Source organism: Aphelocoma coerulescens, chromosome 1A (assembly GCF_041296385.1).
Source record: "Aphelocoma coerulescens isolate FSJ_1873_10779 chromosome 1A, UR_Acoe_1.0, whole genome shotgun sequence".
In the NCBI taxonomy this organism is placed as follows: domain Eukaryota; kingdom Metazoa; phylum Chordata; class Aves; order Passeriformes; family Corvidae; genus Aphelocoma; species Aphelocoma coerulescens.
The window spans coordinates 10,574,225-10,600,249 of record NC_091014.1 but is presented as its reverse complement, the minus strand read 5'-3'; the positions used below and the strand labels follow the sequence as shown (position 1 = coordinate 10,600,249).

General features: G+C 36.9%; 1 protein-coding gene across 1 annotated transcript in view; it reads right to left on the bottom strand.

The window, feature by feature from the left end:
• PCLO (piccolo presynaptic cytomatrix protein) overlaps positions 1-26,025 on the bottom strand; it is a 322,461-nt gene that overhangs the window by 53,497 nt on the left and 242,939 nt on the right. Inside the window, exons 15-22 of the mRNA XM_069035466.1 lie at positions 21,591-21,641; positions 20,580-20,710; positions 18,929-18,955; positions 15,443-15,536; positions 7,310-7,381; positions 4,521-4,701; positions 3,134-3,328; positions 1,716-1,898 (exon numbers count right to left, since the gene is read on the bottom strand). Coding sequence (XP_068891567.1) covers positions 1,716-1,898; positions 3,134-3,328; positions 4,521-4,701; positions 7,310-7,381; positions 15,443-15,536; positions 18,929-18,955; positions 20,580-20,710; positions 21,591-21,641 — 934 coding nt within the window. The remainder of the gene's footprint in view (positions 1-1,715; positions 1,899-3,133; positions 3,329-4,520; positions 4,702-7,309; positions 7,382-15,442; positions 15,537-18,928; positions 18,956-20,579; positions 20,711-21,590; positions 21,642-26,025) is intronic.

Here is a 26,025-nt window from a genome sequence, read left to right as displayed (position 1 = left end):
AACTAACTTTCGTACAATAAGGAAAAGCCAAAACATCTCACAGGTCTGAAACCATACTTGCAAACATTGTGTAGGTGACCATGAATTGTGTTTATCTGTCAGAAGTAAAAGGACAATATTACCACATCTCTTCATAGTAATTCTAACCTTTTTGATATATTAGTGTGGATTCTTATTATTATAATGTAGACTCTTTTTCCCATAATTTTCTATGATGACTCCCATATTGCTGAGCCAAGTACGTATCAATACACATCCTTTTTGCAATTTTAAAAGTAAAGAAGATAGAATAAAAGTTTGGTGGCACAGGTACTTGAAGCCAACAGACTCACTATTTCCTCATTATAAAAGTGTATCTGAACCTTAATTCAACCTTATATCACAAGAAAAATGTTTTGCATTACCTGTCTATGTGAAAAGGCATCACCACAGGGCTACGAATCTTTGTGATAAAACTCTACAGGCATGACACCTCAAAAGATCATAAGAGTTATTTAGCTTTGAATGGTCTACACCCCAGGAGTAGTATGCAGCTTTCAGACATGATGTCTGAGCTTGTACCATGACAGTCCCTGGTTATGCCTGAACTGAGTGTCTGGAGTTGAGCTGTAGAGTAAGACAATGTTTATGTGTGTGTGTATGTGTGTGTGTGTGTGTGTGTGTGTGTGTGTGTGTGTGTATGCACACGTGTGTAAATACATGAATTTATGGAAGAATTCTGAAGGCTCTCCTAAGAAAAATCTTGTCATTTCTAAATATAATGATTCAATATACCTGTTACTTTTGCCCTGTTAATTAGTTGTTTTAACATCACACTAGTTGTCTGAATGACTTGTTGACTTTAGGGTATATTGTCTGAAGTATCATTCCCTCCTTCTCTCCTGCAGCCCTCTCAGCCAGCTTGTATTGTCCAATGTGTGCAATGGTGTTGACAGAAAAACCTTCAATGAATCTTGAGATCTTAGGAAGGGATTACAGCACAAGAGAACATCTGGGAATTCAGTCAGTACATTTATTTGGATTATCCCTCAGATTCCATGGAAAGAAACAAGATGCTCCAGAAATCAAAAGAACAGTGGCAATTTGAACTGATTGAGATTCTGGCTCTTTATTTGTGATGAGGGAATAAATTGGTGATATGTGGTATTACAGGTGCCTACAAGTAGAAAATAATTTTTAAAGATGCTGATAGGAAAATTATCAAGAGATTGAGCTATACATGGATCAAAACTCCTTTCCTTTCCACTGGTGGTTTGAAAAATTATCTATGCTAATGACTGTTGACATGATAACTACGTTGGAAGAGGAAACAGGAATTGCTACTGTCCCAATTACATTTTCAGAAACAAAAATGTGCAGTTTTACTCACAGTACAAGAAATGTCCAATCATGCTTAAGCAGACCAGCTTGGATGCATGCTTTTTATTAGGCAACAACATGAGCAAAGCTATACTATTTTTCAACAGAAGTCTTAAGTACTCCAGTGGAATGAAAGTGCACACATTTGTTGTTTCATAACGTTTCTTAGCACAGTTTTTCATTATAGATTTATGCGCTGATAGGTGGAAAAATCAAGCAGAGTTCTTGATTCATGTTAACATTTACAGCACTTAATGGAGGGATAAAATAAATAATTAAATGTCACAATGAATTAGTTGACATGGCAAGAAGTATTTGGGATGTAGTTGGTTTCTTAACCATGTCTTTCTGCTCACCTCCTTCAGGCTTGACTGGTCCATCAGACATCACTTTCCTGAGGGCTAGTTGGCTTTGGTCTTTGTTGTCATTGGCTGGTGGAGGCAGATTGTCAGACTGAGTTCTTTGAATAGGGAGGACTCCTGCTATGCTGTGTCTGTGCTGCTTCCTGGCATGATTAGACTGACCGCTTTTATGTGCTGCTGTGGCAGTGTGGGTGAAATGGAAACCCAGAGTATGTATCCTCAGATGGAACCAGCTTAAATGTTATTCATGCAAACAGAAGTGGTTTTTTTTCTGTATTTAAGTAGTGTTTTCAAACACCAAAGAGACACCACATGCACAGCATTAAAGAGTATTAAAACTGGCTGTTTCTTTAATGATGGTGAAGACAAGGGAAATAATTTTCCCCCAGTTTTGCATTATACCATGGTGAGTTTATGGCATATCAACAAATCCTAAAGACAAACACAATGACTCCACAGTCAGAGAGATTTAATTTGCCATCAACTAAACCCTCAGCTAGCAATTAGATACTGGTCTGAAGTATGCTCTGGAGAGTAATCCTTTTGAATGGAATAGTTTTAATTCATAAACTTATTTGAAGTTGTCAGATGAAATCTATCTTGACCTTTAATCAATCCAAGGCAAAAAATTACTCAAAAAATTTAACTGTGACACCTGACTTAGCTCTCAACTCCCTTTGAGTTTGCTAACTTGACAACATTGTCGAAATTTGTTGTTACTGGCTTTGTGTGTTTAATGGTTTTGCACTTACTGTGTTTAATGTTTTTGTTGTATTTCTGTTCTGCTCATCACTAACACAATCTTATCTGAGATACAAAGAAGGTTGCCTTATATTTCCTTTCCAAAAAAAAAAATAAAATAGATATTTACAGTCATGTTTCAAAAATAGAAATCTCAGCCATGCAGTTAAAAAAGAGTTCCTTTAACTTCAAATCTTCTTTTGTGTGTATAGTACTGTCCTTCATGATTACCACTTATAGATATATCCTGTTATTAATGTGGTCTCAGTCTTGTGTGCAATTTGAAGAGCTGGCAGTTGCATCTCTGCAGGTTTTGATTATTTCATTGGTAGGTATTTAGTGACATCAAAACACAATGGACTTCTCTGTGAGTCATGCACAACTATGGAACATCATGGACCATGGGTGAAGGGACTGATGGAGAAACAGCCAGTTTCACTGCAGTCTTTACAAATTAAAATAAATAAATAAATAAAAGACTTCTAAATACAAGAGTATATTGTAATTATATGTATTCACACACAGGCACACAAAGAAAGACATTGAACAGAGTGAGCACAGTGTGCCAAGAACAGAAAAAAAAAAATAGCCAAAAAGGGAAGGACAGCAGGGAAAAAGGCAACAGATGAACATTAAGCTGCCATGCTGAGGAATTTATTTGCGTCTTTTACTTGGTTGAAGGCGAAGCTGTTGCACAGCTGCTTCAGCAGCGGCGATGGCTGCCCCAGCATCTTCAAGGTGAGTTTGAGTGACACTGGTTTTGCTTTGGCTGCGAGATGGACCGTGAGAGCGGAGATGTCCTTCAGAAGAAGATTTGGAGCTCCCTGGACTGCTGTGGGATTTCTCAATGGTGGGCACCTGCATGTCTACCAGGAAAATGAAGAAGCACAACTCTTGCATTTATTAAAAACAAACAATTTTGTTCTCTTTCTCTTGACTGGTCTTTCTAGCTGAATTCAAGAACAAGGAATAAAGATTAAGCTATGCCATTCCATTTAAAGTATCAGGATATATCATGATTAGGAAACTCTTGTGAAGCATCATTTTCTACTTCCTCACCGTTCCCTGGCCCAGGGAATAATTTATTTAGTATTGGTTTTTTATCACCTGTGAATTAGACCTCCTGTGTTGGCTCAAACTGGTGGAATGATGCCATAGTGTTTTCTGCTTTCTATTCTCTAGTAAGTCAAGGCTAACCAGAGTCACCTATGCCAGTACCAAACACTTAGTGAATGTCAGTTTATCCTGAATAATGCTGCCATGAAAATCATGGCCTAACTTACAATAGCTCCTATACTTACCTCTAATTCAGACATCTTATATAGACACCAATCCCTGGCAAAATGTTACACAGAGAAATAGAGAGGAGATGGAGCAGAGTCTTGTCCTTCTGGGGCTCTCATCTGGATTGTAGATGGAATGGTTTTTGCTTTCATATGACATAGAATGTGTTTTAAGAGAGCACCTGTCCACTGACTACTTAGTATAAAAAAAAGAATTAGAGATAAATTTCTTGGAGCAGGAGACACTGAGATCAATTCTGCTTTTGTAAACACTAATGTATATCTACTATATCAGCTCCACTGATTTCCAGTACAACACAGATATGCAACAGTCCATTATTATTGGCTGGAAATGCATATTCATTATTGCAGCATAATAGTTGTTCTATAAAATATTAACGTGCCATTTTAAGATTAAAAAAATCCATAGAATATTTAAGGAACATGAAAAATAGGAAGCTAAATAGGTACTGAATTTTCCCAAGACTACCAAGAAAATGAAAAGGGTACAGAATCTACAGCAGATGTGCAAAGATCATAGGGTCTGTAAGCTGCTGTTTTAAGGACCCAGTTTCTGAGTAAGCTGGCTGGAAAGATTGAGACAATTTAAGCCTTGTCTACAATTAATTCATCACAGAGATAAATGGATTTTTAATAAAAATGTGTATAAACTTCATAGCAGTATCTTTATTTTTCTATTAGAACTTACACATAGCAAAGGTTTTCCCATCATCTGGGAAAATATTTCATATCAGGTGCACCAAGTCATTCCTACCCTTGGAGGGGTCCGGGAAGATTCCATGACTTCTGCTCTTGATGACAGATGGTTTTGGAGATTGCTGGCTACTCTGTCCAGAGTGAGATTTCCCATGATCAATGTTTTCACTCTGTTCTTTAAGAGGATACCACCGAGGAGTGTTGTCAAGCTGAGAGATGCTGGATAACTCGATCAATACCTACAAATAAATCAAAGTATAATATATGGCCTATATCTGACCTATTAATGATTGCATACAGCAGAAGAGACTAGAGTTGAGTTGTCACAAGTTGCAGTCAAGTGTAAGAGTGAAGGGTATAAGGCTGTGTGCTGACAGATTCAGGACTCTCTGGGCATGCTGTGACCCCAAACGCAGATTCAGTAGCATATTGATGTGTCTGAACTAATATATCTTCTCACCAGGACCTCAGTAAGGACTATGAGCTGAGTCCTTAGACTGTGGCATAGCTCCACACAAAGACGACTGGGCAGTTTAGAGGGAAGCTTGTGAGCACTAGCTTGACAGCTACACTAAAAAGACATTAAAAAGACATCCAGCCATTCTGCTTCTGTACAGACATATTCTAATAGGAGAATCAAGCAGTGTAATTTTCTCCCTTTTATGAGTGCTTTTAAGGGGGGAAGGAGATCTATATTTGTTTTTATTAAGGTCGTCAATAAATTTTAAAGACTCATGCTTCTTGAGTCTTTAAAAATCCACATATGCAGAAGCAGCAACAAAAAGAAAAAAAAAACAGGGTTACTCTTGTATTTCACTAAAATAATAGAATTCAACAGACCATTTAGGCCTCTAAACTTTACTGAGGAAAAAAAAAAAGGAGGTGCATTGATAATGTGGAAATGAAATAAATAACCTGGCTAAAAAAACCCCAAACGTTGTAGCTGAAATCTGGTCTAAGCCCCCTTCATTGTTAGCAGGAATTCTGTGAAATATCTTTAAAAAAAAGAAAGAAGTTAAAAAAAAGAGCATTGGCACCAATAAGGACCCTTCCTCCCTTAATAGGCTTGCAGTTGTGAGAGGGTCAAGGGATGTAAAGTACTGAAATTCATCACAGAGTCTTGAATGAAGGAAGGTCAAAAACAGCTTTGCATTTGGCTCTAAAGTGAGAGGGTTAAAACTGATGTCAGGTAGGGAAGTTCTAAAACTGCTAGACAAATAAAGTGTGCAATTACCTCAGGGAACAATGTTTTTGTTACTTTATTACAAGATCCTGAATTAAAGAAAACCTCTCCAAGTTTAGAGATGGGGAAGTCTCCTAACAACTGGTGGTTTCTAGGTTAAAAGCCTTTTTTCTTTCCTTTTTTCCTTTCAGTTTCATAGGTTGTCCATGGCCTGTCTTGGTCTTTCTGGTTTGGCCTATAATTAATCTGAGCAGATGAACTATTCAGCATGCTCCCTGTTGTGATTTTTGGTCATAGCTTTGAGAATGACTTGGAAGACAGCATGGCTGAGGATTGTTCCCAAAAGGCAGTATAGGCTGGGGGCTCTGCTTTGTAGGAAGAGAGGTTTCACTTTCCATGGATGTGGACCATGATGTGCCACTTTTCTTCTGAGGCACTCAAGTCCTGCTGGCTCTATTCAAGCAAGTCTTTGGGGCACAATTTGGATATCCCACATATGATGTTTTGGTGCAGGACTCCTCTGGACATCCGGGTGCTGAGATACCTAGGTAGTCTTTTCTGTTCCTTTTTTCCCTAACTGCTTTCACAATTAATAAAAAAGTATCTATAGAGGCTGAAAAAATCTGAAGGGGGAAGGTTTAAATCTTCATGTAGAAGCGGTCGCTGGAGCATCCTTTTTCTAAATGTCATAAAAAACGATGATGAAAATATTCAGTAAAGCCCTGCATTTGGACAAACATGCTCAACTCAACAAGAATATGGACACAGTATGCAGGAAATAAGTAATCATGAAGCAGCTTCCTATACATTTATTTTAGTAATTGTTCAAATAGTGGCACTGATTGCTCAGTCTAGTAGTTACCCAAAGGGGAACAGGAGCTGAACTGTGTGGCTTTTTTGCAGAATTCAAATGCAGAGTGAGCCCAGATACTCTCAGTCTGTATGACTGATTGATTTTCCTGTGCTTCTGTTTCTAATTATAATCTTTATTTGTAATAATGTCTTTAATTATTTATATATCATAGTTATTGCTGGTAATTCTGTATTATATGTGCATATGTTTGTTTATTTGTTTTTTAAAGAGAAAGCCTTCTTCCCATGAGCACTCATCTCATTTATTAGTAATTACAAGATTAGATTTTGCCTTCAGTCATACTTTGGTAATGATATTTCTATTTCAGAATGTTAAAAATGAGACTTATCAGCAGGACTAAATTATTCATACTTGAAGGTACTTGTGCATGTGTTAAAATATGGCTTGATGGCAGAATTTAATCCTTTAATCATTTACAAAGACTAATACCTCCACAGCCTCCCTGTGTTATGCTAAAATCAAGGCAGACAGCTTTCAGTCATAACAGAATTCCCCCTGGAGCCACTGTGAAGGTTGTTACTACCTCACACTCAAAAAAGTATTAATTTTCAGTGAATTAACATTTTGTTGGGTCCTAAATTAACTTGCCCCCAGTTAATCAAGATAAAAGGGGTATATCTTTCATGTCTAAATTAAAGGAATCATGACCATTTGTTATGAAGACAACAATAAAACTGGGATGTAAAAAAAACGTTTTACTTAACACATGTATCATACCTTGGAAGAGAACAGCCTCCAAATACCAGCCTGCAGTTATTACTAGTAGAGAGGAAGAAATAAAGATACTCACTTCACCGAGGAAGTCATTTGAGGAGAATCTATCATAATCCCAGACAGTCACTTCCAGTGTTTTCTTTTTCAGCTGCAATTCAAGTAAAAGGATAATTAACCTCATAAACTTCAGATCAAGTCTTTATGGTGGTTTCTGTAGATTATTTCCTCCATGTTTCCTTTTTCATAGTGACAGGTAGGCAGTTTTTGCCCTCACATCAACCTTGTTCTGAGAAAAATAATTTGGGGCTATTTGTTATCAAGACAAATGGGCTTGTGCTTGGCTCTATTTTAGGAAATTCCACAAGTTGTTTTGGGTAGAATGTATGTACACTGCAAGAGCCAACTGATTTTTATAGCCCCAGTTTTGTGTTCCTGCAGCTTTTCTCATCATCAGATCTGAGTCATGTGAACTCAGACATTTTTCTGAAGTGCATATGAGAGTGAATTTCAAATGTATCATATCAAACACCCTGTTGACATAATCTCATCTGTGAAGATCAGGCTTTAATACCTACAGAATTCAGTGTAGTCAATGAGAGTCTGCAAGTGATCCAGGCATGCAGGACAAGTTGTACTGTTGGGTATTAGTGACAGCTGTCAAAATCCATTATCTGCAGATCTTGTTAAGCATGATAGCTGTGTCAAGCACTCTTCTGTAGGCCTCAGTAAGAAACAAGACTTTTTATACAACAAGAGAGCTCAAGACAGAGAAACTGTTGACCAAAGCAGTTGACCTTATTGTAAACACTGATCTGAGTGTTTTTCCGGTGGTCTCTGGGGACATATAGGGGCAGGATTGATTACTGATATCGTGTGCTGGTGCAAAAGGCTATAAGGTGGCTGGAAAGGCAGTAATGAATTCATGTGGCTTGAAAGAGAGGACAAAATCCTGTGGGTTGTAGGGTGTCTGCAAAGTCACACTGAGAAGTTATAAGTGAAGAATTCAAGCATTACTGAGGAAAACAGGACTCTTCACATACTTGAATAAAAGAAGTCAGAAGAAGAATTCTAATGTGATAGTTGAGGTCATCATCCTAACAGAAGCAACCTGTCACGCACTGCACTATTGTCTGCTGGGGATAGAGGGACAACAAAGGATCAAGTCATTGCTCAGAATGGTAAGCTATACCAATTACTGTACATATTGCATATACTTGCAAAGAAAGCACTCTTGGCTATTCACAGAACAACAGAGTATTCTGAGCTGGGAGTGGCTCACAAGGATCATCGAGTGCAACTCTTAAGTGGATGGTCTGTACAGGATCAAACCCACAGTGTTGGTGTTATCAGCACCATGATCTCATCAATTTCCCTCCACTGCCCCTTGGTTTAATGCAACACAGACTAAGACAGTTCCTAATAACCTGCAATTGCCTTTCAATGATAATTTCATCTCATTATTGTGTACTCAGAATATCCTCTGCTCCCAGCCAACTTTAGAAAAATGCACAACTATGCAAAGCCAATAGCTATGAAAAGAAAATTTAAATCAGCATATCCTGGAAAACCCACACAAGGGGGAATTGAACTATTTTTAGCATCAACAACGAACTCTTTAAGCAGGCAACAGCATGACTTGAAAGCTAAGATTTTTTAAAAAATATTTGAGAGCAATTCTTTAATCTTTCTCTGTTTTATTCTTACATAATTAGGCAATATTCTTCTTAAGCATTCTTTTAAAAAATATCCTGCAAAAATGAAAAAAAAAGTTGAACAAAAAGATTCTTTTTTGAACATTGCTTACAGAATATTTCTAAAACTGATTTCCTTGACTGAATACAATACCTTTTCTTTGCTGTTCCAAGACAGTACTGAAACTGCAACATGAAAAATAACCTGAAAAAGTGAGCTGAGCACCCACTGGTTCATGATGCTTTTGGCTTCCTGGATGATACAATTTTCTGCTAGGTGCTATATTAAGTATATGTATTTTTACCATTTAAAAAAGGGATAGCACAAATTCTTTTCAGAAATGTATTGTCACAGTTGTTGCTATTTTGAGAGGAGATTTCCTTTTGATGACCATGGAAGGACAGAGAGAAGAATGTATAGATCCAGGAAATGGGGGAAAAAACCCTAAGGTTTGAAGAATTTTTGGTAGAAAGGGGAAAATAGAAATGATTTTCAAGTAACTGCGGCCATACTTTGCTAGCTACTTTGCAACAGTGTGATAATAAAACTGTGATGAAAACTTACAGTACTTTATATTTCTTTGTAAAATCTATATTAAGCCTTTTAGTTTAACAAAGCTTTTGTAAAATACTATGACAACGAAAAACCATGGAAGACCTTTATTGGGCAGAGCGCATGAAATGAGTTTCACAGAAGAGGAAAATCTGCTTTTCTGAAGATATATTTATGTACTACTGTGGTGGCAAAGAGCACTCAATGGCTGCTGATTTTAAAAGCAGCCATTATACCATCACAGCAACGAAGGGTTCTGCCTTACATCAATCAGTTTTTGGTTGTGAATCCTGAAGTTCAGATGCTCATCAGGAATATAACAGACAGCAATAGTGAAATGGCCAGTAGGAACCCTCTATCTGTCTGACCACGGCTTTCTGGAAATGGGAAATGCACCCACAGGAAAATGAGGAAGGAAAGGAAAGGAAAGGAAAGGAAAGGAAAGGAAAGGAAAGGAAAGGAAAGGAAAGGAAAGGAAAGGAAAGGAAAGGAAAGGAAAGGAAAGGAAAGGAAAGGAAAGGAAAGGAAAGGAAAGGAAAGGAAAGGAAGGAAAGGAAAGGAAAGGAAAGGAAAGGAAAGGAAAGGGAAAGGAAAGGAAAGGAAAGGAAAGGAAAGGAAAGGAAAGGAAGGAAAGGAAAGAAAGGAAAAGGAAAGGAAAGGAAAGGAAAGGAAAGGAAAGGAAAGGAAAGGAAAGGAAAGAAGGAAAGGAAAGGAAAGGAAAGGAAAGGAAAGGAAAGGAAAGGAAAAGGAAAGGAAAGGAAAGGAAAAGGAAAGGAAAGGAAAGGAAAGGAAAGGAAAGGAAAAGGAAAGGAAAGGAAAGGAAAGGAAAGGAAAGGAAAGGAAAGGAAAGGAAAGGAAAGGAAAGGAAAGGAAAGAAAGGAAAGGAAAGGAAAGGAAAGGAAAAGGAAAGGAAAGGAAGGAAGGAAAAGGAAAGGAAAGGAAAGGAAAGGAAAGGAAAGAAGAAAGGAAAGGAAAGGAAAGGAAAGGAAAGGAAAGGAAAGGAAGAAGGAAAGGAAAGGAAAGGAATGGAAAGGAAAGGAAAGGAAGAGGAAAGGAAAGGAGGAACACAGTTTCCACATATTCCAAATGTCATCTGAGTTCCAAGCATATTCTGAAAAAAAGTGTTACCAAACAATAACTGATTTCAGCTTTAGCCTTGTGGGAAAAAAAAAGTTAACAACACAATAAAATAGATTAAAAATCCACCCAGAAGCATATTACTGCACGTGAACACCAGTTAACTTTAGGCTTCCATGGACAGTCATATTTTAAAAGAAAATGAAGGATTATGCAGAAAAAGCCAGTGTGAAAAATATTGTCTCTTATGGAAGGTATAACTGTCACATAACCAACACCACAGGTACAGAAGTGCTTATTTCTTGTTTTAAATGGCTGGGTGTTTTTATGGATAGTTTCTGCCTGTGTAGCTAAATATGCACTACTTAAAATATTTAACACATATTCCTTGAAAATTTTATACAAGGATTTGCATTAGGAAAGAAATAATTTTAATGCAGCTTGTTTTTCCTTTATGGTAAAAGCATGTTACTATAATTACTACAGAAATAATACAAAATATTGTAATTTCAGTCAGGAAGTTTGATGAGTAGAAATGTGTCATGGGTTAGCTAGCATAGTCTCGGAAGTGATGTTCTCGCAAAGGGGCGCTTACAGTTTCCTCTGGGACCTGACAGAAACCTATCAGCTGGCCAGTTTGAATATGGACAATTCTTTAAGCACTTAAAGTTGTGACCGCCTCTGTGATACACACTTAAGAATAGACACCCCCCTTCCCCCCCCCCCCCAGCTCTCTCTTCGTTTCCGGCGCTGGCACAGGTGGCTGCAGGCCCCGTGCGGGGGCCAGCGGGCCCCAGCCCAGGCCCTGCTTGGGCCAGGCCGGGCCGCGGCCACAGCCAGCCTGGAGCCATGGGCCTGTTCCAGCCATGGAACCCCCCCTCCCCACACTGCCTTGCCAGAGCGGCTCGGCTCTCCCCCCCTCTCCACTGCGATAAGCCACATTCCAGCTGCAAGGCCGAGGTGAGATTAACCCTTTTATTGCTGTTGAAGAGCTGAAAACCTGAGGGAAGAGAGAGGAGATGCTTAAAGCTGAAAGTCTGTTGTGAAGCTATGATATATCAGAGTATCCTGTTGTAATTTCATGAAGATATGGGGGGTGGAGTGTTCAACTCGTAAGCAGAAGCACCTGTGCTGAGATAGGCAGATGCTGACGCAGCTGTAATTTCATGAGAAGTTTGGACAGGGGAGAGATGAACCAGATGAACCAGATGAGGACTTTTGCTCCAAATGGGAAAGGAGAAAACCTCAGTTCCTAGAGATGCTCCCAGAGATAGTCTTAAAGATGAAGATGAGAAAGACCCTTTGCTCCCAGGGAAGGAGAAGGGCCTCTGTTCTTAGAGATGAAATGCTCCCAGAGATGGGTGAAGAGAACTTTTGTTTCTGAACGCTCCAACTTAAAATTGTACCCCAAAAAACTTCAAGAGTGGACACTTGAAAGCAGTTGTGGGAAAAGCTGCAAGTCGGGGGAAGGGACTCAAGTGCGAGCAGAGAGACCTCCTCTTCCTAAATGGACTGAACGAAGTTATTTGGAAGTGGGCAGCTGTCTCGTTGTGATAATGTTTTCATAGCAGGGGGCAAGAGAGACTCCTCTTCCTAAATGGACTGAACAAGGTTATTATGGAAGTGGGTAAACAGACTGAACATCTCAAGGGTTGTCTTTTTACACTGTCAGTGGGAGACGGGAGGAAGGTGGGGGGAGGAGAAGAGTTCTGAAGGGTGTGGTATGATTTTTTTTTTTTTCTTCTTTTAGGTCTGTTAATAAACTTCTTTATATTCTTTCAAGGTTGGTGCCTGCTTTGCGTTTCTTCTAATTATCTCACAGAAGGTAAACAGTAACGAGTATTTTGGACCAAACCACTACAAAATGAATGTGGTACATCAGATAATCTATTACAGTTATTTTTGTTCACATTCATATTTAATTTATTGTTCTCTTCTCTATATTGTTGTATTTTAGTACATGGGAGGACAAAAAGACCTTTTATAGAACTTACTTTCTTTTGTCCCAAATATTAAGTAAGATTTAAATACCAACACCTTACTGATTCATATGAAAGATTTCCTTACTTTGGGAAATAAGACATAGGCTACCATATCACTCAAGGATTTTGAAAATATTACTCTTTCTAAATATATTACTTTCAAATTACAGACATAACTTACAGCAAAACTATTTGCTTTGTGGAATTTTTTCATATAAGGAAATGCTTTTATTTGCTTTCTGGCAAGCAAGAAATTGAGGCAAAGAAAGCCACACCTTTCAGTGTGGTCATACATTATACCAATGTCCTCACCAGCAAGAGAACTTACATCTTTTACCATCTTCTCCTTAAATTACTCTAATGCTTCCTTTCATGGTCTTGAGTAGGTATTGGACTAGAGTTAGCAATTACTGCACAACATTTGTAATCTGTGTACTCAGCCTTCCTCTCAAATTGTAATTATTTCCACTCTATTAAACAAAAACCTTAAATTACTAAATATTCACAGTTTAATTTATTTTTTCTCCGTCAAAGTAAAATTTGCTATAAATGTGATAAAACAAATCTTTCCGACCTTGAAAAAGTCTGTTTAATTTCAAAGAGTGATCTATTTCCCATAATTATTTTCACTTGAATTTCAGCTAGTTTATGAAAGAGAAAAGGAAAAGGAAAAATTGTACCACCAGATAAAGTCTAGACAGTGACGTTAAAAGAACTATATTAGGAAATATTTAATAATACTTATTTGCTGTCAGCAAGCAACACATGATTTGATGGAGAGAAAAAAGCATGGAGGGAAAGGAAATATTTCTTTGAAGAAACACTAAAAAAATTCATGAATTTATGTTTGAATGTGACTGCTAACTCTGTAACAGTGTGTGATGCAGTTTTGGTTGTTTGGTGAACAGAATGCTCATTCTCAGTCTAATACAATTATTGTCTTGTATTTCTATTTACATTCATAACTATTTTGAAATATATATTTTTGAGGGTTATGAGTACAAATGATGGTCTCTTACATGGTGAGTGTTCTTCAGACTGTAAAGGGTACTTATCATCAGCACTGAATTATTTGTGATTTAGAAATGTGCTTCACTGTATATTCTCTAAGACAGGACATGGAATTTTATAGGAGAAAAGTCACACACCCCAATATCTTAGTGGTAGGTAGAAGCCATGGAAAGGGATGGAAGGAAACAGTATTCTCTGCGCACAATTCTGTGTGACAAGACACCAAAATATAGAAGATATGTGGTGCTCAAATGAAGTTTACACACTTAAAATCATAAACACTGCATAACAGCCTCAGAGGAAGGGAAAAGGAGGAGATTTTCAAAGAGAAAGCAAAAGTGCAAGGAATTCAACATGCAAACTAACTGCAAATTTCATCAAATAATGGTCAAAAAACTGACATCAAAGATATAAGGAGTTTTTTTGTGATTAAAATCACTGTCCAAGAAATCCTAAATTAACATCATTATCTGTTTTCAAAGCACCAAACAGCCATTGAATGTACAACATCTCAGCACTCTTAATAACAGCTTTGTAAAATGCCACAGCAGAACCCCCAAGCAAATTAAGAAAACTGAAGAATCTTTCTTAGATGAAAAGCTGTTTGGAAATATTGTAGAGACTTACCAAACTCTGTTGCCAAACCAAGAAGACCTAGGGTTTATATTGCAGCTAGGCAAACATCAGTTTTGTTTTTTTTCTGATGATTTAATTTTCAATGAGCTACCATTTATAAAAGCCTAGAGGAAGCAGTGAGAAAACCCCATCAAACCACTACCTACAACAGGACACCTCTGAAGTAAATCTGAGCTACTGTCTATTAAGTCCAGATGTGAAGATTGCATGAGCAACCATGCAAATCTCTCTGCGGGAAGGGTTTTGTTCCATGCAAAAATTAGTATCTTAATCTACGTTCCTCTCAATGAACAAGAAGAAAGAATAATGAAATTTTAAATTGGGAAGATTATATTGAGGTCTTGGAGTTGTGATGGAGAAGTATATTAAAAGCATTGGGAAATCTATTCACTAAAGAGCCTGGTTATTCTAGGCTTTTTTAAAAGTACTGAAAGATTAAATGGCATTGTAAAGTGAAGTTGAAAGTATCAAGAACAAAACAATAAGAAAGGCAAAAAGATTCAGGACTGAACGCAAATCCAGTACTCTATAAAACATATTTCATAACTAAAAAAAATGAACTGATCATTATTTTGCCCATTATATCTTTTCCAAGTTGGTAAAAAGCCCTTTATGAGGATAGATGGAGGAGTAGAGGACTCAGTTGCTTCATAGTGGTTCAGAAGCACAGTTGGAGTTAGGAAGCCACCAAGAAACAGAGAAGACTCCGCAGACATCCTTCCCAGATGTGAGTTAAATCTTTCTATGACAAGGAAATCAAATATCTTCTAATTTTTTTTCACGTGTTTCTTATCTCAAGATATTGATATAAATTGCTGATAAATCTAAAAATGGATCTCTATATTTTAAAAATATTTTTTAATAAAAAAGTGGTAGAAACTGCTTTGTGTGAGCTTGCATGGCTTTTGGAACAAAGAGTGATTCTGATTTCTGCATCTACTTCAGAAACTTATGTCTTTATTCCCTCATTAATTTATTCCATTATGATTTTTTAAATTGTCATGTCTGTACTTATAACATGATTATGAGTGTAACCCCCACAAATTACCATTTTTATGAGTAGAAGGGCAAGAAAAGAGTATTGCCATAGTAAGATCTATCAGAGGCAAAGAAAGAATTCTGAATTTTTCCTAAATCTGACAAGATTTTACAGGGTCTCACAGAATTGCCAGTAGCACTGCTCCCTTCACTGTGAGCACTGCAGACCATGCCAATAATAAAGCAGCAAAAAGCACTGAAGAGCACCACCAGTCACGCACCTGCTCCATGGAGATATTTTTATAAATGACTGTCTGATTCCACTCAGGATTCAAGCTTTTCTGTATGTACTTAGTCCTCCGCTTGTACTCAGCACTGAATTTGAACAAAAGAAAACATTACATTAGCAATCTTTTGTTTATTTCAGCTCTAACACAAAAAAAACCCAAAACAACAAAAAAACCCAAAACAATGTCCACAAACCAAAAACCAGAAAAATAAAAACGTTGTATCTTCCATTTCTGCAACATTTCAGGGTTATGAGAGGACAATGACAGCCTTTCGGATGTTTTCTTTGGTATGCTTTTCTGAGATAGTCTTTTAAAACATCTTCTGACTCTTCAGCAGGCTTGCTCTGCCTCAAACCATTTCAAGATAAAGCATCAGTCAGCCCATGCACGTAGACTTTGTCCTCTCATTGTAGGTATTGGCCTCTGATTCTAAATTGAGGTGATAATGCATTGATTTCTTTCCCACGACCATCCCATTAGCACTTTAAAGCAGCACATATTCATTATATTTATAGGTTGCAATCTCTAATTACAGGAATCCCAGCTCACAGACGCATTTAATCAATTCCATAAGGTAACTAATATCCTGTTAATGATTGAAACACTAATTTCTTATTGATCCTGTTCTCTGCCTATCCCTCTAACTGTACTGGAAAGAAACATAAAAGTGCATCGGGATCATGTTGGGTTTTTTTTGTTTTTGTTTTTTTTTTGTCAATTGTCAAGAACAAAGGTTTGGCTGCATAATCTGTTTTTAAAAAGATTCACTAATGGCTTCTATTGTACTTTACATTTCCTGAGTATGGAGAAAGCAATATACTAATCTTTAACAGAATATGGATTCACCTAGCTCTGTGAGCTTTGATGTTAGATTTGCTTTCATTCCAATTTAAATTTAACATAAATTTTAATGGACAGCTCAAAAAAGCTGGGTAGGAGAACATAAGAGTCTTTTTGAAAAACCCACAAGATTTAAGCTAAAGAAACTCTTTTTTTCAGTCTGCAAGTCTATATCTGCTACATGGATTACTAAACAAAATGTTCCCAGGACTGTTCTCCAGCATTACGACAAAAGGGCACAAAATTATTTGTATATGCCATATAAGACTCTTTTATGGTTCCCCTACAATAACTTTTGGTAGCGTACAGTTCTCACTTCTGATTTAACTGTTCTGGTTCACACTGTGGCATGGTCTCAGAACTAATGAACTAATTCTTTCCATATGAGATTAACTGAGAAGGAACACTCAGGAATTCATTTAATCAGCCAGTCACTAATGATGTACCACACCTGCTACCAGATTGGAACAATTCTGATTTATGGTTATGTGGAAGATACTTGTGTTTTACTGGCACATGTGTATGTCAATGTAGGGACTTCAGCACCAGCAGCTTCACTCTATAAACTCAATTCTGATGTGCAGTGATCCCATTTAATTAATCTGGATAGCGGAGTGGCTTTATTCTCCAAAACGAGGTGGCTGTATCCAAGCTGCCTACTAGCCTGATATCTCAAAGTGAAAGGGATTTGAAGCTATATTTCCTCAAATTTTTTGCTCTAGTCATTCTACGTATTTCCACTTATTTTCTTGGAAATCTTCCTATCCGGTGTCTTTCAGTTTATTGAAAATGTGAAGCGTTTTGGGACCCGTGAAACAAAGTATCTGTTCACCTCTGCTTATGAGAAGAAAGCAGCAGCTCTTCAGAGTTCACTGAGTTCTATAAGCCATAGCACAGAACAGCAAGAGTGATTTAAAATCTAGGGGGACCAAGACCATATGAAAAAGAAACTCACAGAAAGCTATTTCTTTGCATGTCTTGGAAAATAGGCTGAAATACAAAATCTGAATCCATTTTGAAATGAGATTTTTATGGCAAATTTTATTAAGTAATGCAGTTAAAATTTTAAAGCACCTCAGTAGCCTTCTTTTCCTACTCTCTGGTATGAGAAAAGCACCCCCTGCCTAAAACATCCTGATTAGATGTCTTATGATCTACTGCTTTAAGATATACTTTTCATTTTTTGAAGAAAGTGGGAGAGAGTCCTTTGCACACTCAGCCAAGAAAATGACATCAACATTCCCTTTCCTTTCTTGGATCTCCTTTTGCAATAGTAGAACTTCATCACCTTTTCAAAGTTTCTGATTCTTTTTTGAAGTATGTGAGAAGGTGATTCATGCAGTGTTGAGTTCCAGAGCTGGCAGTGACAAAATACAGAAGTGTTGTTAACATGGTAGCTCTGAAATATTTCCAGTGAAGTCCATGGAATATTTGGATCTAAACTGTGAAGGCAGCCTGAGCCCACATCCATGTAATCTGTAGTCTGTATCTGTTGCAGAGGGAAGCCTCTTCTAGGAAGGTGCAGAACCAGCCAAAATTGGGTGGCAGATGAAGGTTTCTAGGCCTCTGAAGGGAAGGGTCTGGCAAATGTATTAAGTTCATACCACTGATGCACCTTCCCCCCAACAATTAACAGATTAACAGATGAAGTTACTTTAATAAAATGCATTCATTAAACAAGTCACTGGTATGTCACTTAATGTGAAATAATTTGCATTTGAAATTCAAGGAGTATGCTGTGTGAAAAGATACAAACTGTATACCTCTTTTCTTTATATTTGTTCTCTGATTGCTTAATTATAATTTATTAATATATAATACAATGTATTAAGTACAATGAAAGAAGAATAATAGAATAACTGTATTAAAAAGTATAACAGAATACACATATGAAATGTGTGATTTTAACATTAATTAAATAATTTTAGTAATGAAGAAATAGATAGATTATAGAAATTTGTTTATTGAAATTAATCTGGTCACTTGTTTAGTCAGGTTAGGACTTTTAGACAAATGCAAATTGGGGCTGGAATATTTCTTATGTTCTTAGCCTGGGCTGATATTAGCATTGAGAACTGAGTTTTCCTTATGTCTCCAGGACAAACAAAGCACTCATAATTTCAATAATTACATTTCAATTTTTTTACCAGAAATAGCCACTTATGTGGTCAAGCAGATTTAACTGCCCATCTGGGAAATTATCTAGAGTTATATCTGGCTTTAATGTCTATACATTGTGCAAGGTAAATAGATAAAAATATTCCATTTTATTACCAAACAGACCATGTTTCTCTTGGCAGTAACAACATTCAAAATCTTGATACAAATTCATAGTTAATTATTTTTCAACTTTCAGTGAGTGAAAATGAAGTTTTAGATATCTCTGAACTAAATTCTTCCATACTTCAAAAGAAATTTTGCTTGTCGTCAGTTTGGCCTTAGCATAATGCACCAAGAAGCATTAACTACCTGTTTCCAACTCCTGGAAATGACCTCATTAGAAAATGTAAAGCAAAACCATACCACAGTTTAATGCCAAGAGAACTCAAGAGAAATCTGCAGTTCAATGCACAGGCTCATTGTCTCATCCATGCATACAAAAATTAGAGTATAAAATTGGAAGATAATAAACTCTACCTGGCATTTTGGACAACCATGACTTGTCTGCATATCCAGAATTTACAGAGTTAGGAACACAGAGGAAGCAGTGTAAGAGAAAATGAGAACAGAGATGAAAGAAAACATGAATAATGGGTAGTTTCTAATATCAGAATCAAAGGAAATAGAGGCATTAGGAAGAATAAGAAGTCTAGCATGGACTGAACTACAAATAAAAGTTATTCAGTAGCAACCCAAGTTTCTACTTTCAGAAAAAAATTTGGGACTTTTAAGAAGTTCTTCATTTTCATTTTTCTCTAAAGGCCCAAGTTACATGCAAAACTGTAGCAGCAGCTTGTTTTAATATAATAAACGCAAACAAAACTAAAATCCAATTCTTCATAATTTGGCAACAAGTTTAAACTGACACTTTATAGGGTGAACATGCCTTTAGTTCAAAGTCTTATTTCTATATCAGTGAATGTACCTGCAAAATTCCCACTAAGATTGATTTGACAAGCATTTTACAAAAGCCTTGGGTGCATTTAAAAACCTCTCAAGCTTTAGCACCTGTTCCCCTTACATTCAGTAATAGTTTTGGGCCCAGTGCTACCGGACAATATTGAATACTGCATAGCTGGAATTAGCAAGCCACAAAAGAAAATGCGTGGCTTTATTTGTACCACTCGTGTATTTAGTGGTGCCTGCCTATACACTAAATGCTGAACTGTGAACCTGAACATCCACTTTCCTGTTAGTTTGAGCAGAACAGAAATACAGATTTTTTATTTGCATTGCTCTAGCCTAAGAATTTTTTAGTATTGGTATGATTACACAAGCAGGGAAGTTTGCAGGAATTTGTCTTTGCAAGATACAGTCTGATCCATCAGGTTAATTTTAGATATATCTATTGTGTCATTGAAGACAGCAGGACTATTATAATCATGTATTACCTATCCTTATATATTCTCCATATACATATGACATTCTGTAACATTAGGCTAAAAATTTGCATATAGTATTGCTGATACAGAAACATATCTTTTAATAGAAGTACTAATGAGCTATTTGTAATTACAGAGTCAAAGACATCAATGATCTGTGAAAAAGTGATTAGTGACTTGTATAGACATTAGATACAAAATTAGCAATATTTCTAAAACCATATCTTCACTCTTAAAAAAAAACCCATAAAACTCATATGGAGAGATTTTTTCTGACCAGTATTTCTTGACTTTTGTCTTATACTGCAGCCTTAAATTTATCTCAGGTACTTTAATTCTGCCTGTTTGCAAATCTATCCTAAATTCAGATTGTCTTGAGCTGAAGCAACCATTCCATGCTAAACTTAACATGCAGCTTTCTAGACTACAGAAAATATTGCATCTATTTAGTGCATTTCCATTGAGTCTGTTGTTATATTAAATACCTTTACATGTATTATAATTTTTAAAAGGAAACACGAAAAAAAGAAAAGTGAATCTACAGGAATGATTATAAAGTTCCTAAGGTCACTACCAAAGTATGTACATAGTCCTGGGAATAGGATCTGACTCTGTTAAAAACCTACCATTTTTCCTGGTGTTGCACCTGGATTTTCTATAGCAATAACTCTTAGTTCTATGTAATAATGAAAAGTAGCAAAGCTAAACTAAAAGGAAGTTTAGGTTAAAATTTGTCCTACACTTACCCTCTCCCTGGAAGAAGATAAACTTTAACAAAGGGGTCCGAATAGCCATTGTTGTCTCTGGGAGCAAGGTTTCTTGCCTGAAGGATGTGGATGATAAGGTTGCCAAGGTGTTTGTCATAGTTGATTTGAAGCTAGTGAATACATTAAAACATGGTAGGATTATTTGTTACTTTTACTTTCTAAGTGATTCAATATCTCCTAAACCCTTTGAATAAAATGAGTTCTAGACCTCTTTGTTCCCTGGAAATAAACACATTTTGGAAGTTTCTGTCTCTCTCCTGACTAGAATGAGATGCTAGATCATCACACTGGACCTTGAAAAAGAAAAAAAGGGAAACACCCATATTGATCTTTTTTTCTTGATTCCAATCAAGAAAAAGGAAAGGAAATTTGAACCCTTGATATTATTCTGAACAATAGCCAGTTTGTTGAGTGATAATTACTCACATCCTACCTACCTGGAGTCCAAGTCTGACAAGGATGCTATAATACTATGGAAAGACACTTAGTACTAATATAGAAGAGAGGGGTTAATCAAGGAGCAAAAAACCCCAGATATCTATGGTAAATTATGCTTCATTCTGCTGTTCTCTGTTCCAATGTTTTAAAAGGCTAAAGTCAATTTACATAAGGGATAACCATAAACTTGGCAAGGCATGGAAATAAATACACTGCACTATAAGAAACCCACAGCGATTCTTGCTTCAATGTAAACAGACTTGAAATTACTAAAGAAAAGCACAATAAGTGGCAAAATATTAAGGATTAGGATGAATTTCACTATACTTTTAGTCCTTTTGGGAACAGCAACATTTTCCATTCTTCTGGTTGTACTTCACAAGCCAACATTAAAGACGGGTGCAAAACTCAAGCACTGTCTTGCATTAGTGACATTTTAAGGGATTGGAGCTGAATAAGAAATCAGTTGATGGAGATGGTTTTCTGCAAACTTTTTCCCCAGTAAAACACAGCCAGTATCAACAATTTACACAGCAAAAACTACATATTTACCTGTATTTCTCCAGTGATTGGATGGGAAGCAGACTTTGTAGTTTCTGTGGGCTGCCAGATTAAAAACACATAGATTTTCAAAGTTAACTTTTTTAACAGGCGTGGTTTATACTGCTGTATTGCCACAAATTTTTAAAAACTGTCTCAAGTTGTTATAGTCAAAACTAATGGTTATGTATTTCAACAGCACATAAAGTCCAGCCCAGCCATTTTGATCAGTGTTTATGCAGGTACAGAATCAAACAACTTGAACACCAAATCTTTACAGTCTGAGCAGACTGGTCACACAAGGAGGCATAGGGAGAAAAAAACATATAGCATTAACCCTGTCTAACAAACATGAATGCTGCCAAGAGAAAGAAAAGACTGTGTCAAGAAAAACACAGCTATATATTTCTGTCAATATGAGAAAGGCAGAGAGAGGCAAAAGTTACTCAAATTTAAACTGAGTTTAGGTGAAAGTGGGTAGAAAGAGTGGAAATAATGGTACTAAAACTAGGTGATGTGTATAAGTGGATTACACAATTTCAAGCCACCTCATATAATGTCTTTTGCTTTATTCTGTGTTTTCTGATAATCAGTTCAAGCTACAACACTTCTTCAAATTCCTCCCCACACTTCCTGTGACACAAAAATTAAATTTTCTGCCCTTGCTTTCCTCTGTTCGTTATCATTAAACTTTTCTAGGTTTTTGACAAAAAGCAATAAAATCCTTCATGTTTCTCTCTGCCCTTTTTCTTTTCTCCTGTTTGTCGGAAGAAAATAATATCACCATTTGATTAGAATCCTGGACTCACAAGAATATGCTGTTCTGTTAAATGCTCGTGGCCTTGAGCCACTCTGGACCAACCTCCACCTGCAAGCCATCAGTCAAGGAAGAAAGCTCTGTTTCAGTAGTAGGATTTGAATATTTCTTGCATTATCTCCACATATGCTTTCTTGGTTTATGCAGCAGAAAAGAGAGGATGAAAACAAAGAGAAACTTACTGTTCTCTGGAGACTGGTCTGGAAGCCATCTTTTTCTATTCCTCCAGATGTGGGCAGGTGCCTGATATTATTTCATGTAATTTCTATCACTTTCTCAGAAGAGTAAAACCCATCTGCCTCTTCAAGCATCATTGTGCTGCCCTACACTCCAGGAAAACCCTTAGAGGCTTTCTTAGGATGTTGGACATCAACTGCTTTAAATTAGGCAATGAAGTGCCCACATCTCCTGCACCACAGCATGAAGGTAAGGTGATGCACTACCCTTTTCAGGTTTATGTTGAAGAAACATCCTCTCAATCAGTCAGATCTACAGACCAGAACTGTCCAGAAAAATCCCACCTAAACACTATCACAATAAAAACAGGAGAAAAATAGCCCAGATCTGCCTGTTACATGCATATATTTCCTGTCTTGTGTTTCCTTATTCTTGTTTGATTTACTGCTTTACCTTGCCTTCCAGATGTGCTTCTTTATGAGCACAAGCTTTAACAGAAAAAACACCCAAAACTAAACCAAACTTGATTTTTCTGTAAATGCATTTGCATCCAAAAAATAATTCTCATGAAAAATTTTATAACCAGCTTTTCTTGGTACCTGACAATGCTTTTAAAGAAGCTTAATCCATCCAAAAGCTAAAATAAGTAATCTAATAATCTATAAAATGTTCTGAATCTGAAATAAAATTTTAGGTTGATAAAAAAGTACTCCTAGAACTTTTTAGGTCCTTGACAGACTATTCAGAGAGTGAATTTCACTCCTTTTGCCAAAGACAGGGAGCTACCTGAGCATCATGCAATCTTTCAAAGTAGGACATAAAAGGCTTATATTTCTCATACTTTACCTCTACAAATATATTTTATTATACTTAATAGTTCTGACCTCAGGCTGTACTAGCACTGACAATACTGACAACACCAAAAATAACATGAAGCTAGCTGTGCTGTGGCTACAAAATCACTGCCAGGTAGTCTAAATGTTCTCATTTTTCATGAGTTGGAATAGCAAGAATAATGAGTTTGTTCACTCCAAATATCATGTAATACAGAATGTATTAGTATGGATAATGTAGGAGGAGTTCATAGAGAAGAGAATGGGCATGATGAATTTGTATTGAGACCTCCAAAGGTGGTTAAGGTGGAGTTTGTAAAGTGGAGTCTGTAAAAATAAATATGCACTTTATATTTCTATATCATTGTTGAATCTCTGCATCATTTACAAGACTGTGATTCAATATATTAAATACTTTGTTTTCTCTGATGTCAGCGGATCTAAAACTGATCATGAAGAATTACCCATATATTTTAAAGAAACATGGATAATTTAGGCTGAAAGAGACCTCTCAAGGCCATCTGGTCTAATCCCTAGCTCAGAGCTGGGCCAGCTTTGAAGCTGGTTCCACACTGAGAGGCAGAGATGCAAATAAGTATCTTTCTTTATCACAGCTTCAGTGAGGATTCATTTGCAAAGAGGGAAAAGCATTTCACAGGTGATTTTTTTAGGAGCTAAAGGATCCGAGGATTTAGAAAAAAAGCAATCCTTTCTTCATATTGAACGTTTCCATAGGTCATTTATATCCTGGATGTAATCTGCACCACAGAATGATCACGTTTACACTACAAAAGAAACAGGTCTGCATGAGATATTGTCAGCTCAAGGCTTCCAAAGCTGTGTGATGGCTATTCTAATTTCAGTCTTACGTCTTTTGATACTCCCTACACGCACTCACAGACCCTGGGTAAGAGATGGTGCTTTGTAATGTCATCACACCTGCTCAAGCAGGTTGTCACAGCCATGAGGTGAAACTTGTTAATGCCAGGCTTTGATGCTATGCACTATCACTTCCTGTAGTAACATTAAATATGAGAAAATTTGCGCTGCAGAATATGACAGAGACTACTACAATATTTCTAGAGTGTATATTCGATACAAAAAGCTTAAAAAAAGTTGCTAAAAACAGTTGCAAAAACAAAACCTAGGCAGTTTGGATATTTATTCTGTCATGATACTTTGGCAGGGCTGCAGCCTGCCTAGAAATGCTGTCAGCCCAAGGCAAAGAGCAGTTCCAGAAAGGATGAGCTTTCTCTTCTAACAGAGCTCAACACCATTATAAACTTGGCCTGCAGTCAATGAACAGAAACTATACAAGTCAACAGGAGCTATGCTTGTTATGAAAGAAATGCCTCTCAACATGATTTTCAGAAATAAGCAAAGAATATTTTAAATATTTACCTGACTAGTTCTGACTTTTGCATCTCCTACATAAAGGCATTAGTTCTAATAATTTTTTGTTTCATCTTTATAAGCCTCCAGCTGATTCTTTTCATAAAAGAATCCTAAATTCTTTGTGAAGCAGGAAATTAAATTTATGCATTTAACTTTAGGTGATCTACTACAGTGCCAAAGCTGGGAACCCAGTCTCCTCATGTAGACAGAGAGGGGCACCTCTCCAGGATACACTGCACAGCAAAGATTTATAGATCTCCATACACTGTGGATTTAGGAGTGTGATTCATCTCACCAAATGAAAGGGGTTTCAGTGTAGATGGTGGCATGTGCACTAAGAGCCCTGCTCTCTGCATGCAGTGCCTGCATGGTAATGGCAGGTTTCACCCCGTGTCATTAACTGTACTTCAGAAAAGTATTATTCTCAGTGGCAAAAATCCTGCACATGGCAAACTATTTCATATGTAAATGTGTACAATATCCAAAGTATGCTGTAGTGAATCTAACTATTGACCTATGGACTAAGCAATTCTGCCAGATCCCTGAAGTTAGGCCCAGTAAATATTGGCATATGGATTTAACTTGTGCATCACAGACCTGAATTAGTTTGTAGAAAGTCTATGGGCATTGTGGCAAAGACAGAATTACTATCCAAACCAAACTGATCAATAAATATCTTCCCAGTTTGTACTAAATTTCTGGATGAAAATGATTTTTGTGTTTCCTCTCACATGAAAGTTATGTTGGCATATGGAAGAGCTGTCTGAAATGAGCAGGCACCTTTTGCTGGTTCTGTTTTGTGCAGTACCTAACTCATGCATTCACATCACAGGCATAGTTCCAACAGCACAAAAATACAAACACAACTCTAATACAGTAGGAACCTGACAGTCCCCAAAAGGAATAAAGGTGCAGAGTAATAAATGTTTAGAAAGCACTTTGTTTGCAATGTGAAGCATTGTAAGTGTGTGAGAAGCTGGATATTCAGGATAGCAAGCAGCACTCTTGCAAATTGCTTCAGGAAATGCAGTCTTCACAGCATTGATTTATTGATTTTCACTTCAGGTCTTGACTTTTTTGACACAAAATGCAAAAATGTGACAGATGACTTTATGCTCTAGTTTTCAGTTTCAACTGTGAAAAAATGCTACTAAATTCCCACTCTTCCCTTTTCAGGTGTGTGGATGCACAAGGAGAAAGAACTTCAGCTAAGGAATGGACAGGA